The 16552-nt window shown below is 62.6% G+C and overlaps 2 protein-coding genes across 17 annotated transcripts in view; one reads left to right on the forward strand and one right to left on the reverse strand.

Moving 5' to 3' along the window:
* MOB2 (MOB kinase activator 2) overlaps window positions 1–4922 on the forward strand; it is a 69941-nt gene extending 65019 nt beyond the window's left edge. For all 3 annotated transcript variants that reach the window (XM_039470699.2, XM_010331162.3, XM_010331163.3), the window contains exons 4-5: window positions 2973–3097; window positions 3884–4922. In XM_039470699.2, coding sequence (XP_039326633.1) covers window positions 2973–3097; window positions 3884–4200 — 442 coding nt within the window. In that variant the 3' untranslated portion in view covers window positions 4201–4922. The remainder of the gene's footprint in view (window positions 1–2972; window positions 3098–3883) is intronic.
* Window positions 4923–12858: 7936 nt separating this feature from the next.
* BRSK2 (BR serine/threonine kinase 2) overlaps window positions 12859–16552 on the reverse strand; it is a 62051-nt gene continuing 58357 nt past the window's right edge. For 3 of the 14 annotated variants that reach the window (XM_039470709.2, XM_039470710.2, XM_074401879.1), the window contains 2 exons: window positions 14599–14646; window positions 12905–13432 (listed from right to left, as the gene is read on the reverse strand). In XM_039470709.2, the coding sequence (XP_039326643.1) occupies window positions 13209–13432; window positions 14599–14646 (272 nt within the window). In that variant the 3' untranslated portion in view covers window positions 12905–13208. Of the gene's footprint in view, window positions 13433–14598; window positions 14647–16552 lie in introns of all 14 variants that reach the window. The other 11 variants (XM_074401878.1, XM_039470713.2, XM_074401875.1 and 8 more) reach the window with 7 other exon arrangements.

Raw genomic sequence — 16552 nt, forward strand, 5'->3', positions numbered from 1 at the left:
TTTTGGAAGAAACTGTAGGAAATCCTCACGACCTGGCATTAGGCAGAGTTCTTGGATTGACAGCAAAGGAGCAATCCAGTGATGACAAAGAACCAACAAATCGCACTTCATCAAAACTTAGAACTTTGGCTTCAAGAAAGACACTTTGAAGAGAAGACGAACTCCAGGCTGGGAGAGGAAGGATTTGCAAATCGCATATCCCCCGAAGGACTGGTATCCAGAAAACGCAAAGAATTTACACAACTCATCGGCAAGAAAACAAAACAGTTAACTGTCGGCAAAATAAATGAGCAGACAGTTCACCAAAGAGGGTGTAAGGATGGCAGATGAGGCAATTCTGGATTGTGTGTCTTTAGCAGTTAGGGAAATGCATGCTGAAGCCGTGGGCAGACACTGTCCACCTGCTCACATGCCCGTCAGGACGCCGGTGCTGTCCAGGATGTGGCCGCCTGGGACTCTGTTCTGCTGGCAGGGACACGGATGAACAGATGAACATGCTGTGTCTCTGCAGGGGCTGTGTCTGGGCAGTGAGAAGCCGTGGACTCCCGACACACCTACATGTGGCTGTGACCCAGTGGCCTCCTGCAAGTGAGGGAGGCCCGGCTCAGGAGGATACACACAGCGCGACTCCTTCCCATGGCCCATTCCCGAGGAGCCATCCTGGCATGCTGGGGGCAGAGCAGCACAGCTCTGAGGGGCCACTTGAGCCACTGTGTGTCCTGATTGTGGTTGTAAATACGTGCACACATGGATGAAATTTCATTCGTAGAACCGTATACGAGCAACAGTTAAGTGATAAAAGTAAATGGAAACAGTGGAGTTCCATCTTGCAGAACAGATGGGACAACCCGCAGTGTCCCTCAGTTGCTGCTTTCTGTGGGCTTTAGATTACGGAAAAATGTTGTCTGTCTCTGACCTCCACTGTTTTGTGACCCGTCTCACACCTGTGGTCAGACGTCAGCGTGCAGCGTCAGCATCCCTGGAGCCAGTGTCTGACTCCTGCAGAGTGCTGGGCTGTCCTGACTGGGTCCCCTCCCCAGAAACACGAGCCTCAACCTGGCCCTCGGGGGCCCAGGCCTCCCCTATACCATCAGGGAACCCCAGGACAGTGGGAATGCCTGCATCCTCCACATAGTTTTTGAGGAGCTGATGCCGAAAGGACTATTGTCTCTGCATTCTCAGAGGGTCTGACAGCTCGGTGGCGATGCTTCAGGTGAGGCCTGCAGTCTGGGCAGGTGGGTGCGGAGGTCACACAGGGCCGTCCTGTGGGGAGGATGGCCCCTGAGAGGCAGGTGTGGGTGCTGCGCCCCCGTCCCCGTGGCCTGTCCGTTTTGGGGCCGCACTTTCCCTTCGAGTGGCCTGACTCGGCCCCGCATGGAGCACGCATGAGAGCTCCTGGTTCAGTTCTGGAGGTGGGTGCCGGGAGGGGCCTCTGGGCCCTGGTGGTGTGGGGAGGTGGCCTGGCTGCCGTTTTTCTTGCGGAGGGCGGGGTCCCAGCATGCAGGGCTTGCAGTGTCATCCTCTAGCCTCTTGGTAAACTGGCGACTCCCCCTTGGACCTGCAGTGCGCAGGCTGAGGGGCTTTTTGGACACAGCAAAGGGGTGCCCAGAGACACCAGAGGCCCCATGTCCAGCTAGAAGGATGGCTTTTCTCGCCACACCCCCAGTAGCCCTGTCTTGGACCTTGGGGCGTCTCACCAGGTGCTGGGTGGGCTCTGGAATTCAGGGCACAATGCTTGGTGCCAGCTGAGAGAAGAGCAGCTGGGGCTTGGGTCCATCCTTCTCTATGCTGCCCTATCTGGGACCATTCCAGGCAGAACCGTGGCTGGATGAAGTAGGGTGGGAGCAGTTCGTGTGGAGCCTGGCACCGCGAGGCTCCTTGTCGGTCTGGCTGGGCAGTGGAGGCGATGCTGGTTGTGGCCACGCTGTGGCAGGGGTGTTTGCTCAGTGGCCAGCACTGCCCTGTGCCATGTGGCCTCTTCCCAACTGTGGTGAGCTGGGACCTGGCGCTCTGGGAGGAAACCCTACCCGTAGTGTTGGCCTGTCTCAGGTGTCAACAGCCCCACCACAGCGTTCTCCACTGCCTGTGGGTGGGGTGGTGGGATCACGCCAGTGCGCCCTGGTTCAGGCCTGCGGTGCAGCTGCTGCGGGCGTGGCCGTGGAGGACTGAGGCCCAGCACTGTGGGGTGGTGGTGGACTCCAGGTGGGTACCCGGAGTCTTGGTGTTATGCTCGGGAAGGAGGGGTGGTGGTAGGGACTGGGGGTCACCTTATATTGACATGAACTAAAATATAGCTTTGTCATGGCTGGACCCAGCAGTAAGAGGCAAACCCAGGGTCTCCATGTCCTTGGAATGCTGCAGCCTGCTTGGGGGCCGCCGGTCTCACATGAGGACCAGCCCCACTGCGTACTAGGGCAAGAGAGCCCTCGGAGTGGGCCCTGTCCCAGCCAGGCTGCTGACTGCAGGTGCCCACAGAGGCCACTGCATTCCCCTGGATCCCCCGAAGAGAGGCTTGGCTTCTAGCAGTGAGAAGGGCACTCCCAGAGGGTGGAGCCTGGCTGACAAGTCCCAGCACAGCCTCCCAGGAGGAGAAGGCCCTCTGTGCTTTTAAAATACAACAGAAAAATGGCACACGTTTGTTTAAGTGAGTACAACTGAAGCCACTTAGAAGCAGAGGAAATGAAGATGACCCCTTCATTTGATCACACCTGTGTTCGGCCATGTGGCTGGCAGGGTCCCCAGCGTGATCCTGGCTTAGTTCTAAGGCATCGCAGGCCGATGCCTCCGAGGAGTGCAGGGCGGTTCCCGTAGGCATCAAGGGATTGTGCCTGCCTAGGGAGAGAGACACCTGGATCTGCCACACCTCTGCTGCTGGCATCACCTCTGCCCGCAGATGACCTGGATGCGTGGGACCCAGTGGCTGGGTGGGTGTGCAGCGGGCACACGCCCTGACTGTGTCTCTGTCCCCACAGACAGTACTACTGGTATGATGAGCGGGGGAAGAAGGTCAAGTGCACGGCCCCGCAGTACGTCGATTTCGTCATGAGCTCCGTGCAAAAGCTGGTGACGGATGAGGACGTGTTCCCCACAAAATATGGTTCGTTTTCCCCCTCCAGCACTGGGTGGGCATCCTCACAGGGTGGGCAGGGGGCATTCAGGACACGGCTGCAAGCGACCAAGGCTGTGCTTCGAGGGGCAGAGGTGTGGAGGGTGGTGCTGCACCACCCCAGCCCCTGCTTAGCACGGGGCTACCTGGGCTGTGGGGTGAGGCTGGAGCCCTTGGGCAGGGGTCAGCCCAGCCAGGGCTGAAGGCCATCTCCCTGGCCTTCTGGGCCATGCGGCCGAACTTGACCCCTGTTAGTCTCTGCCTCTGATGCTGCTGTCACTGTCTAGCTTGTGGGGGCTTGGGCTGGGGAGCAGCTGCTGAGCCCGTGTCCAAATTTTGGTGGGGCTCCACGGCACTCCTGTGCTGCCAGAGGGATGGCAGGGGACAACAGGCCTGTGCCACCATCGCCCCTCCGAGCGAGCCCGGGAGAGGGCCCCAAGTGTCTGTCGGGGAGACATGGGGTCCTCAGTGCCCAGTCACAGGCCCCTCCCTGAGGAGGAGGGCCAGGATGGTCCAGCCAGCGCCCAGCCCTCGGGGCAGGTGTAGCTCCGGAGCCTGAGCTCACAGGGAGGCCTCAGCAGCCCGGCCTCAGGACTGGCAAGGCGCAGTGGTGCTGCTGGTGGGCAGAAGCTGTTGCTGCTGGGGCTTTGCAGCCTGGAGCGTGGCAGGGTCAGGGTGGGGCAGCAGGCACCAGACCCACCAGGCCAGGTGCCAGGAGCCCAGCCTCTCTTGGGGCCAAGGGACGTCTGTGGCTTCTGACGCTGTGGTCTCCCCCAGGCAGAGAATTCCCCACCTCTTTTGAGTCCCTGGTGAGGAAGATCTGCAGACACCTTTTCCACGTGCTGGCACACATCTACTGGGCCCACTTCAAGGAGACGCTGGCCCTGGAGCTGCACGGACACTTGAACACGCTGTACGTCCACTTTATCCTCTTTGCCCGGGAGTTCAACCTGCTGGACCCCAAAGAGACCGCCGTCATGGACGACCTCACCGAGGTGCTGTGCAGTGGGGCCGGCGGGGTCCACAGTGGGGGCAGCGGGGACGGGGCCGGCAGCGGGGGCCCAGGAGCACAGAACCACGTGAAGGAGAGATGAGCCCCACGGGCCGGACAGGGGCGCACGTGTGCAAAGAGACGGTGGCGTGTGTCCTCTCCGTGCACCTGTGCGTGCACACGTGCTGGGCACGCGTGCAGCGAGTCTGAGAAGGCCCTGGCTGCACTGGTGTGGGCTGCACAGACGCAGATGGCCCGGCCATGTCCTGCGGCCCCTGTCGGATGGATGCGTGCCGTTTGTAGAGAAGAGCCTTTGGGCCCGTTTGCTTGTTCCACAGACACACGTGGGACTGATGCTTTGAGTTTCTCTGTGGGGTTTTCCTTTCTCTGGTCTCCGTGCAGCCCCGGCCCTCCAGGGTGCTGGTGGCCTCAAAGGAGGAACTCTTGGTGGAGGTGGGGGCGCCTCCCCCAGGAGGGCGTGATTTGCAGACTTGGGTCTCTGCTCTGCTTTGGGGGTGGGCCTTGCTTTCACAGAGACCCCCTCCTCCCTGCTCGCCCCTTCCTTTCCCGGCCTTGCCAGGGTCTTGGCTGTTGGCAGCTCAGAGGTGGGTGAGGCCTGGGGTGCGGGTGCCCTGCACCTGCTCCTGCTCCTGTTGCCCCTTCCTGCTGTCTCCTCTGTGCCCAAGGAGCGCCCATGGTGCAGTCCTCAGGCAGGGCCAGGATGGGGCTGAGGCCCTGCGTGGAGATGCTGCACCAGCAGAAGGCCGAGACCCACTTCCCTTAGCTCATCTGTTCACTCTTAATAAAAAGAATTCTCTCAGGTCAGAGCCTGTGTGCATCCAGCGTCTCCGTGAACCTCCCCCCTCCCCCCCCCCCACACACACACACTGTGGGCAGTCCCCGGAGCAGGCACCCGGGAGGCTGCCCTGAGAGTTGGGGTCAGAGCAGCTTCACCCCTCACTCCCTGTGGGGGTCCACAGCCAGCCAACGGGTGCCGTGGGGAAGCACGCACTCCGTGTCTCCTGCTCTCCCCACTGCCTCAGCCGCCTGCCTCTCCTCATGCTGGTGGTGGGGACCCTCCAATGTGGCTGGAGTCAGCTGGGGGCATCTCCTCCTAAGGGTTCTGGGCTAGCCCAAAGCGATGGCTCTGCTGCAGGGGCCATTGCTGGCCAGGACAGTGTGGCTCAGGGGCTGGGCCCAGAGGCAAGCAGGTTCATGTCCTCAACCTGGGAGTGGGTGACGCATGCTGCAGGGAGGGGGGCCCTAAGCTGAATCCTGGAGCTTATCAGGACCTGGGTGGGCTGAGAAGCAGAAACCGAGGGCTTCCCAGGTCATGGCCTGGTTGGTACATACCTCTGGACTGTGGGCCCCTGCTGATGGCGCCTGTCGGATGGTGACCTGGGGCAGCCCCACTCCCACCACTTAGCTAGTGGGGCCTGCCCAGGTCATGATGCTCCTCTGGCCTTGGGCTCCGCCTGCAGGACACACCTGTGGCCAACAGGCCAGTTCTTGGCTCTCCCAGGGACAGCTGCAGGTCAGAGGCCCTTCCCCTGCCCCGTCTCTTCCCCCACCCCGAGAGCTGACAGCTTCTGGGCTCCTCAGAACGTGGCTGGAGTCAGCTGGGGGCATCTCCGACATCCACACATACCCTAAGGTACAGTGCCTGGAGCCAATCCCAGTTCCCAGAGAGAGGCCTGCTGGGTGTCACCCACCCTTGTCTCCTCATGCTCTTGTGTGGACCCCCAGAATGGAGGCCCCAGGATGCCCACAGAACTTGACTAAAGGGGCTGAGTGTAGGAGCCTGAGGCAGGGACCAGCAGCAAGGAGCCCCTGGGCGGGGGTCAGGAGCAGGGCGGGGGAGGCCGGATGGGGCTGCCTCTTTGGCTAAGGCCCCACTGGGGTGTTCAGGGAGCTCCTGGCTGAGGCCACAGGGAGCGGGTAGGGCACACAGCCTGGGTCCCTGTGTGCTGGTGAACCTGGGGCCTGGCTGCTCGGCGGAGGCCGGGGAGAAGATTGGACTGAGTGCTGGGGTGCGCAGAGGACTTGGGGCCGTCCCCACAGGCTGGAGGGGCCAGGAGGACGCTGGGATTCCAGCTGCAGCCTTGGAGGCAGCCTCAGATGGAGCATGTGTGGAGCCTGCGGGACGGCCGCAGGAGGTGTCCAGGGCTTGTGTTCATGCCGGTCTCACACTCAGGATGCAGCTGCAGGGTCCCCAGGGCACGCTGGAGTCACGGGCACACGCTCCCTTGGGAAGAGCGGCTGGGATGAGGGCTGGCATCTGGGGCGCCTGCTGCTCTGCTGGGAGTCTGGTGGACCCGTCCTGCTCCTGGGCTGAGGGGACTGTGCCGTTTGCTCTCCTCCCCTGGGGTGGCTTCTTACAAAACCTGGAGTCCTGGCCAAGCCTCCCTGCCTCGGCCTCAGTTTCCCTCCCCAAACATGAGGCCTATAAACTGAGGGGGGCGAGCTCAGTGGTGTGGGCTCGGCCCCACCTGCAGCCTTGGCTCACAGTCTCTGTGGTCTCTGTTCTGAAAGGCAGAACGATGGTCTTCAATATGGTCCTCCAAAAAAGATCCGTGTTCTAATCCTGAGCGTCTGTCAGTGTGTCGCCTTATGTAGCACAGTGGGATAGAAGCTGCAGATGGAATCAGGTTCCTGCTCACTGGCCTTGGGATAGGGGAGCTCAGGATGGGGAGGGGTCAAACTTCCCGCTCACTGACCTTGGGATGGGGAAGGCTCAGGGTTCCCGATCACTGGCCTCAGGATGGGGAGGGGTCAAACTTCCTGCTCACTGACCTTGGGATGGGGGAGCTCAGGGTTCCTGATCCATGACCTCGGGCTGGGGAGGGCTCAGGGTTCCTGATCACTGGCCTTGGGATGGGGTAGTTGGATGGATGGGCCCAGTGTTGTCAGGAGGGCTGAGGGCACTGAGCAGGCAGGCAGCGCAGCGTCCACGACGTTGGGAGGGCCTGAGTCAGAGCGCAGGCAACTCCTAGACGCTGGGGAAGGAGGGAACTCAGCAAGAACGGGCCTTGCTGACTAGCCCAGTGAGGCCCATTTGAGGTAGGTTCATTTTGTCTCCAGCACGAAGCTCATGGCAATTGCAGCAACAGGAGCTGAAGGCAGAGTTTGGTTTTAGGCACGAGGTGCTGCCGTAGCAAACACCCAGAAAGGTGGGGGTGGCTTTGGAATTGGGCAGAAGCTGGAGGAATTTCGAAGGTGATAGAGAAAGCTCACGATGCCCTTAAACCGGTGGTAGTAGAAGGATGGGGGTGATGTGGCTCGAGGGCTGGGAGGTTGAGACTCTGAGAAGAGTCAGAGCTGCTGTGCACCGCCCGTCTGAGACACAGCGGGGTTGACGGTGCGGGTGGGAGCTCAGAAAGGAAGGAACGGGAGCCAGGGAGAGCCCGGTCTGTGGGGGAGAGGCGCAGCTGCCCTCTGGCGTGCTGCCCTGTGCAGGCGGTCAGCCTGCGTGGAAGGCGCCGGAGTGCAGCCCGGCCCCCCTGCACTGCTGAGGTCGGCCGTGAGAGGGAGCCTCGGTGAAGGAAGATGGTACCAGGTGAGCACCCTGCCTTCGGGAGTTCTCAGCTGGACGCTGACAGACATGGGCTTGGAGCTCCGGAGGAGAGCGAGCCCGTGGCTTGTGGGTGCCCCGGGTCACCCCAGCAGATGCCAAAAGCAGGGACGACCGTGGGAGGACCCGCCGTGGGCCCAGCCCTTCACTTGTGGGGTGAAGCGCCGTGAGAACCATGAGGGGATTTACACCATAAGAAACAGTTGGCTTGGATTGAGGCAGAGGGGATGTGAGGAGAGGCTCCTGGGCCCCCAAAAATAATCGGGGAGGAAGCAGACTACACGGTTCAGCTACAAACACTCACCACGTTTCATGAAATGAGAGCGTGGTTTTGAGGCGCAGCAGGCCCTGGACCCCCTGAGGGAGTTCCCAGGCCTGGCTGGGAACTGAGGGAGTGTGCCCAGCTGGATTTTGGATTTCTTGGGAGCAGCGACATGGGCACCCTGCAGTTTTGTGCATGTGTGTCATGTCCCTATGTACGTATACAGGAATGACCAGGTTTCACTGTCACCCAAACTGGAGCACTGGACGATCCTCACTCACTACAGCCTCAGACTTCTGGGCTCAAGCGATCCTCCCCCTTCAGTCTCCCGAGGAGCCAGGGCCCACAGCTGCGAGCCCACACCTGGCTGATTTTGGAATATTCTGTAGAGGTGAAGATTCACCACCCAGGCTGGTCTTGAACCCCCTGGGCCCCAGGTGATCCTCCTGCCTCAGCCTCCCAAAGTGCTGGGCCCCCACACCCAACCAGACTTTCTTTGCAACAGGGATGTCAGTGACTGGCATTCTGCATCTGTCCTCCGGTTGTATTTTGGGAGCAGGTAACTGTGTTTCTAACTTTAGGGGTCCACAGATAGAGGGAAATTGCCCCAGGGTGGAATACCCAGAGTCTCACCCATACCTGATCAGGGTGGCTTACAGGGTGTGACTTGGGACTTGTGAGCTGATGAGAGGTACGTGAGGTTTGGGACTGGAGTGGGTTGGGGCTGTGAGGGGAAGGGTGCATTTGCACGTGGGATGCGTGGGAAGCAGCGGGGGCAGGAGGGTGGGCTGTGGTCAGCAGAAGACGTCCCTCACCACCAGGTCTTTGTACACCCAGTCCCGTGGGAGTGAACCTGCCACCCAGCACAGCAAAGGGGAATGAAAGCAGCAGATGGGATTAAGGGTGCCAGTGACGGGGAGAGGCAGGCATGGTCTGGGCCTAGTGAGAGCTGGAGGGTCCTTCGTTGTGGAAGCTGGAGGCCGGCTGGGGCGTGCGGACACAGCTGTGAGGAGGCTCCACCCACACGCTCCTGGTGGCAAAGGTAGAGTCCCCGGGCCGTGGGATGCAGGCGGCCACAGACTCTGCCCTGGGGCCTCCAGGAGCACACCTTGATTCTACAGCAGGGAGACCCCTTGAGTGAGGCCTGCCCAGTCCTTGACTCTGGAGCTGGGAGGTATTGGTGTCTGAAGCTTCTTAGTCTGCGGTAACTTAACTGGTGGTGGTGATGGGAAACCATAGGAGGTAATACATACACCAAGCGGACCGAAGCGTTCTCACAGGGTCCTGGGGGGTGGGGCACAGAGGGCAACTCCATAGCACGAGGCTTCCCCAGTGTAGATTGCAGCCCCGTGGGCCGGGCCGGCACGCAGGCGTCAGCCGCCTCCTGCAAGCTCTGAGGCGTTGTAGCACAGGGAGTTGTTCCGTCTTACAGCTTAGGAGGCTGGGGCTCTGTGCCTCTGCCCTTGGTGACTGTGGGAAAAGTCCAGGGCAGGCTCAGAGCTCGGCCAGGGCTGCTGTGTGCGGCCTGCCCCTCGCCAGAGCGCCCACCTCCCGCCTGCTGGCGTTGAGTCCTGTGTGGGAGGCGGGCCTGCCGTTGTCCCCCATCACCCACCTGCCGTCCCATGGTGGGCTCGCCAGTCGGTTCATCACCAGGGCCCAGCTCTCAGGCCAGGCGGTGGCAGGCGCTGACCCCAAACGTGCCCATCGGATTATCCGCCTGGGAACTGAGGACTGGGACTGAGAAGCTGTCCCCTCCCTGGGCGGGCTGACCCATGGCCACATCCCTTTTTTTCCCCAATCTCTACTTTAACTTCTTCATGGAAATGACATGAGGACCAGCTGGTGTAGAGTGAGACTCCTCTGCCACGTCAGAAGTCCTGCTGTATTTGTTTGCATTTTGTATACAAATACCAACAGATTCTGGCTTAGCTTGCTTTGGGTTCTGTTATTTACAACCAAGAGAGCTTGGTGTCCGCGTGGGACTGCAGGGCGCAGCCCTTCCTGAGCACAGCGGGAAGCGGGCAGGGCTCTTGGACACACTTTCCTCTTGGGCTTCCAGCCACATGCCTGAAACGGCTGACTTCACACGGGAAGGTTGGGTAGAGGCCCAGGACTGTGTGTCAGCCGCTCCCAGAGAAGCACGTGTAGGACACAGGTCAGAAGGCTTCTGGTCTGGGCCAACAGCCTGCGCCCCACAGACTGTCCTGTGCCACGCTGAACCAGGCAGCCATGTTCCTTTTCTCAACCTGTTAAGGTGAGATGTACCTGGACACTGTGATCCAGGGATTAGAATGGAGCCCGATTCCCTGGGACCCTCCCAAGTGCCTTCTTTTCAGGGCACCCACCGGTGAGCCACTTGGCAGTCCAGGGTCAGGCAGAGGAGGGACGGCCCAGCTTCCCTGTGTCCTGGGCTCTGAGCTAACTAAGCCTGACAAACATGATGGCCCCCTGGCTCCCTCCAGAGTGATGGGCAGAGACACAGCTTGAAGTTCAGGGCAGGGGTTCTCACCTAGCAGTGATTCTGTCCCCCACCAAGAGACTCTCAATGTCTGGGAACTTTTTGTCACAGTGGAGATGGGGCAGCTATAGCTTCTGTTGGACTGAGACCAGGGATGTGGCCCCCCCACCCCAGCCACTGCGTGGAGCGCCTGCTCCAGTGATAACAGTGGGGTGCAGTCCGGCCGCACCCGAGTCCTTCACACAGGAGGGGAGTGGACGTGGGTCTCCCGGGTCAGCTCTGTGGACGCCGCACTGTCTGCCCAGACCCTGCTGAGGCCTGCTCCTGGCCTCCAGGCTGCAGTGGACACCCGACCACTGGCCTCACAGCGTGGGCCTGGACCTGCCCTTCTGCTGCAGCGCCGGATGGGCAGCGAGGCCAGGGCGTTGTGCCAGTGGAGCCCACGGCCGTGGCTGTCCTCTGTGGCAGGCATGGCTGGACCATCCTGCTCTAGCTCCAAGGGCTATACCTAGCCTGGGCCCTTGCTCCCAAGGCTGGGTCACAGCACCCCATCCGGATTCTTCCCAAGTGAGGGGGGGAAGAAGGCTCCTTCTCCAGGAAGAGGCTCAGCCCCAGGGTGGCCCGTGCAGGCCTCGCGGTGGTGGCAGAGGCGCTGTGCAAAGGGCACTCCTCCCCGGCCCTCGACACGAGCCCAGCTCAGGCTGGGGCAGCCTCAGGGGACGACCCCTACATCAGAAGTGACCTCTGACCCTGGCTGCCCGGACCCTCGCCCTCTTCAGCTGGGCAGAGGGAAGCTGCATTTACACTGGCACAGCCCAGGGGCCGCAAGCGGGGAATGAGAAGCTGTCCCGGGCTGTCCCAGAGCCCTGCGCGCCCGCCCTGCCCGGATGAAGAGCTGCGTCCGTGTCTTTGCGGAAGGGATTTATTGTTCCGGAGCTGTGGCTGCTCACAGTATGTGACAGGGGTACACTGCAGGCGCGTGCCCGTTTCTGTGGTGCCTGCTGGAGTCCGCATGTGTCCGAAGCACAGAAGCAGAAGGCGGGCGAGAGGCTCTGCTTCGTGTCCTCGTCTCGGTGGAGAGCCCTTCCCGCCTGTGCCGCCGGGCGGTTGCTGTCCTATATGACTTTGTTCTTAACGTGTAGAAATCCCAGCCTGTGGCAGAGGTCTGATGTTAACAGAAGCGTCAAAATCGATACACGAGGTGGGTGCGAGGCAGGGGCACCGAAGCAGATGGACTCTGTGGCAAAGGCATGCATCAGAACGCCACCGCCCTCCCGGCCGCTGCCCCCGGGCACTGTGCCCACCTGGGGAGCCGGTCACACGGGAACACAGAAGCTGGAGCTGGGGTGAAGCGAGGGCGGCAGGCACCAAGCAGGACGGGCCTGCAGCCCCCACTCCCCTCTGCGCTCTGCACAGAACACCCTGCAGAGGAGCACCACTGGCTTTCTGTCCTTCGGTTTCTTTCAACTTTTTTTCATTTTAATAAGAAAAGCCGCCCGCGCCCCTGCCGTCCCGTGCGTGGGGAGGGCCTTCTGAGGGCCTCTCTCCTACCCCTTCACCCTTGGACACAAAGCCAAGACTGCCCCAGCCTGGGTCTTGACGAGGGCATGGGCACTGGCGCCCGCTGTGAGATGCCCTGAGCCCCCCCGAGGTGGAGCCGCCTCTCCACGGTGAGCAGCAGAACCCAGGACAGATGGAACCGCGCCATCTTTAGCTAGATGAGTGTGCAGAAACAACCAGGAGCCCGGGCGGAAACACAAAACCTGGCCTGGCCCTGCCCCTGCGGCGCCCCCACCCCCACACCCTTTTCCAAAAACCACCAAGAAAAAAAAGTTTATAAAAATATCTTGCAGGAATTCTTTAAAGTTTACAGTAGCTCGCCAGCCCCCCGCACCCCGCCGGCTCTTGTCCTCAGAGGGCGCCCCGGCCCTGGACCCCCCACTGCCCGAGACGCGCAGACAGCAGGGGATGCGGCTGCCGCCCTTCCCTGAACAGAGGCGCAGAGACTCCATAAATTAAAACAGCAAATAAATAACACTGATCCCAGCCCAGTGGCCTGGCCGGCTGGGAAGGCTCTGACGCCCCGCGGTCTCTCTGTGTCCACCTCAGCCAGGGAGGAGCGCCAGAGCCCACGGCTGCCCCAGAGGAGGCGAGGGAGGCGTGGGTGAGACGGGAGGCCGGGAGGCAGCCAGGGAGGCCAAGACTACAGGAGGCGGCGCGGCCAGGGAGGCGCGAGGCGGCGGGCAGGGTCTGTTCCTGCGGCTACTTTGCCCGCCGGGGCGTCCCGGCCCCAGAAGGCCTCCAGGCAGGCTGTTCTTGCTGAGGGGTCAGGTGACCGGGTGACCAGGAGTCCGGGCTGGCCGGGCTGGAGGCGGCTCCCCTGAGCCTGGCCCTCCTGCCACGGGCCGTGCGGAGCTGAGGCGAGGAGCTGCCTCGGGGTGGACGGGGCGCTGGGCTGGGCCTGGCTGCCCAGCAGCAACAGCAGGAGCAGAGGGAGGGCGGGTCCGCAGCAGCTGCCTTCGGTCACAGAGGATGGCCTCGTGGAGGTGGCATGTTAACTTTTCGGGATAATTCCTGGTATCAGAGTGGAAACAGTGACGCCGTCAGAGACAGGCAGAGACAGAGACAGGAGAGAGAAAAGAGAGCGGGCGTGGGTGGCAGAGCCCGCAGGCCGGCCCCGGCGCCCCTTTCCTTTCCTCCCAGGCTCTGAGAACAGTCTGGACGGGCGGGCGGGCGGCCACGGGTCCACGCGGGGCGGGGCGGGCGGCGGGCGGCGGGGCAGCCGCCGTCAGTGCTGTGCTGGGGGGGGGGCTAGTGTGGCTAAGGCTGCTCGCGGCGGGCGGCGGGCGGGCCCGTCTTGGCCGTGTCCTTGCCCGTTGGGTACTCGGCGTCCCCTCCGGGGCCAGGGCCAGCGGCCGCGGAGTCACCGAGTGGGCCGTGGGCACTCCGCTTGGCGGGCGTGCTGGGGGCCTGGGCCGCCTGCCCGTTCTTCTCGTCTGAAAAAAGTTGTTTAATTACGTCAAAGAAGTTACTCAATGGGCTGCCTGGGTACACAGAACAGAGACAAAAAAAGAGAAAAGAAAGAAAAAAAGAAAAAAAAGGGGAGAGAAAGAGGAAGGGAGAGAAGGAGAGAGAAAGAGAACAAACAAGCCAATGAACGAAGGGGCCTTGACGAGGGAGGGGACCCAGAGATGAGGCTGAGATGGGGCGGCGCGGGGGCCGGCGGGCGGCAAGCGGTGGGCAGGCGGCCGCCAGCAGGGGCCGTGCGGTGTGGGGAGCTGTGTGCCGTGGGGCCAGGAGCTCAGGACCCCAGCACCTCCGAGCTGTTGCCCAGGACCCTGGACTCCTTTGGAGAAGTGAGGCTTGGGACAGGTGGTGAGACGCCCCCCTCCCTCCCCCTCCCCAGGCCTGGCCCGAAGGCCCTGCCCCCCCATTCCTCCCACCTTGCAGCCTTGAGGGCTGGCCCACCCCAAGTCCAGAGATGACAGCATCGAGACCAGGGCCTGCTGGGAGCTCTGAAGCCTCGAAGGGCCCTGGGGGCAGCTGCTGGCCCCCCTGCGTGAGGCCCGGTGGAAGACGGGGAGACGGGGTGCCCGCTACACCGCCCCAGAGAGGCCTGAAGCCCGGCCCCCAACCAGCTTGGACACAGTTTGGCAGCAGACAGACAGATGGACAGATGAGTGGACAGGCATGGAGGAGGTGGGTGTGGGAGGCAGGCTGGGGGGCTGGAGACAGGCAGCTAGAGTCACGTCCCAGGTCCCTTGGATGGGGACAGTCCAGAGGAGTGGGGTGGAAATGGAGAGCCCACCCTTCCTGAGCCCTGCGCTCCCCGCCCACGGGTGCCGGTGGAGGCACCTCCACCCCACTTCCTAAGCCTGACTCACACCTGAGCCCCGAGCTGTGGGCCCCTCCACTCCCTGCCAGGCACAGCCTCCAGTGAACAGAAGGATGGGCACCGGCCCCTGCCCCAGACCACAGCCTGCACGTGGGACCCTCACTGGCTTCAGGTCTTGGTGGGGGTGCCCTTCCTGGGCCTGTCCTGATCCTAGGGCTGGGCAAGCGTGGGTAGAGGATGGGGTCAGGGACACCTAAGCTGCTGGGCGCCTACATTTATACAGGGAAGCCGGGACAGCCGGGGCGGCCAGAGCGGGCTGGGGATGAGCAGTGGGGTGGCAGGCAGAGGCGCCAGGTGAGCGTGGGGGATTCTTACCACATTTGGAAAGCCGCCCCGTCATCATTTCCATACAGTTAGTGGTGTCTGGAGCACAGAATGAAGAGAGGAGGGGAGTGAGTGAAAGGCTGCCCCCACCCTCCCTCGGGCTGGCTGGATGGCTGGCAGCCTCTGGCCCGGCCCTGGAAGGGGGCGGAGCCAGGAGTGGGTGGGACCCCCAGAGGCAAGGGTTGGGCAGACTGGGCGGGGCCAGAGCCAGAAGTAGGTGGACCCCCCCCCCGGGGTGGGGCCTAGAAGGGGCAGGGCCTGGAGTGACACCAGGAACAAGTCAGAGCCACCTGGGCAGCTGAGGGCCCTCCAACCGCCTGAGCCTGGATGGGGCCAGTGCCCTGGGTTGGTGGCTCCCTCCCCAGTGTCTCCCCTGGCCGTGGCCTATGCCAGTCACTATGCTTCCTCATTGTGCCACTCAGGAGCTCCAAGGCCCTCAACTCAAGGCAGGCACCCTCTTCCTTGGCCCTCTCCCTGATGCTGGGCCTGGAGATGCTGGTGCTGCCAGGCCAGGACTTGGGTGGGAGCAGGGCCCTGGGAGGGCTGCTCCCTCGAGGCCCTCCCTGGCACCTGCACAGGGTGGACACGTGCACTGGTCTGCCTGTGCCTGCTCACTGGGGGCTTAGTCTCCCCTCTCAGCCAGGCTGGGGTCTCGTGGAGGAGGCCCCCGTCTTCCTACCCACCTGCCACAGGTCTTTGGAGCTGAGCTCCCTGGACATGTGTGTGGGGGTGACGGGGGAAGTGACGGGTAGGGCTGGGCACAGCAAGATCGTGGGGACAGGGTAGGCTCCCGAAGTCCAGAGGGAGACAGATGGGGTCCAAGGGCTTCTGCAATAGGCCCCACTGAAGTCGGGGTCCAGGGCGGGCATGGACAGGGACTGGGAGTTGGCTTGCAGGGAGTGTAAGTGCTGATGGGCAGGACCACACCTTGCAGGGCCAGGCTGGAGGATCTCTGCCCACAGCCCACGCAGGAGCAGGCTGAGGTGCCCAGCTGGCTGCTCAGGTGCAAGGATATACTGTACAGCACCCCAGCGGCCATCTCTTCACCCTCCCGGACACCCCCTGTCCGTCTCTGGCCTTGGTGGCTGCCCTGTTGTTCCCTGGCCTCAGTTCCCCTTCCTAAGATGGAGGCTGCTGCTGGCCAACAGCACGGCCTCCACTGTAAGGTGGCACCACGTACGCTGCAGGGCACCTGGAAGCCTGCTCCTCCTTGCCCACCGTGCCAACATGGCTCCCAAGGTCAGCAGAAGGGGCCACTGCTCCACCCACTGGGGCTTGGGTTAGGGCCAGGGCTGTTGGGGGCCTCGGCCCCCAGCAGGGTGAAGCACACTCGGGGGGGGGGCTTCCACAGGCAATGGAATGAGGATGGAATGAGGATGATGCGGCCCGCTCTGGCCTCCAGGACCCCACACAGAAACACAGGTGATCCTAGCATGCCACAGAGCTGTGGAGATGCAGGCTGGGATGGGCCCCCAGGGCCCAGCTGGGTGCTCCCCTTATGTGACACCCAGTGTCCCCATGCCGCCCCGCTGTTCAGAGGCACGCCTGCACACCCTTGCTTACAGACTAGGCCCATGCACAGCCCAGCATTCTGCCCTGTCCTGTCACACATAGGCCCAGGGGAGTCGGGGGAGCCCTTCCTGCTGGATGCTGGGTGGCACGGACCCTCCAGCTCTGGCCCCTGGAGGCTCCAGGATGGGGCAGCGCTCCCCTGCGTACGCCCGTGAGGCTGTGGTGGAGCCCCCGCTCTCGCTGGGATCAGGCCCCTCTGCCCTGGTGGAGGCGGGGCCCCAGGCTGTCGGGAAGTGTAGGGAGGTGAGAAGTCACCGCCCGTCAGGAAGCCCATGGCCCTCCTGGGGTGCTGCGGCAGGATCCCTGAGGGCGGGGCCTTGTCCCTGCTCTCCTGGGGCCTGGCGGGCTGCCCTGTGTCTGGCTCCCTAGCAGA

The sequence above is a fragment of the Saimiri boliviensis genome, chromosome 6 (genome assembly GCF_048565385.1).
Source record: "Saimiri boliviensis isolate mSaiBol1 chromosome 6, mSaiBol1.pri, whole genome shotgun sequence".
Classification (NCBI taxonomy): Eukaryota; Metazoa; Chordata; class Mammalia; order Primates; family Cebidae; genus Saimiri; species Saimiri boliviensis.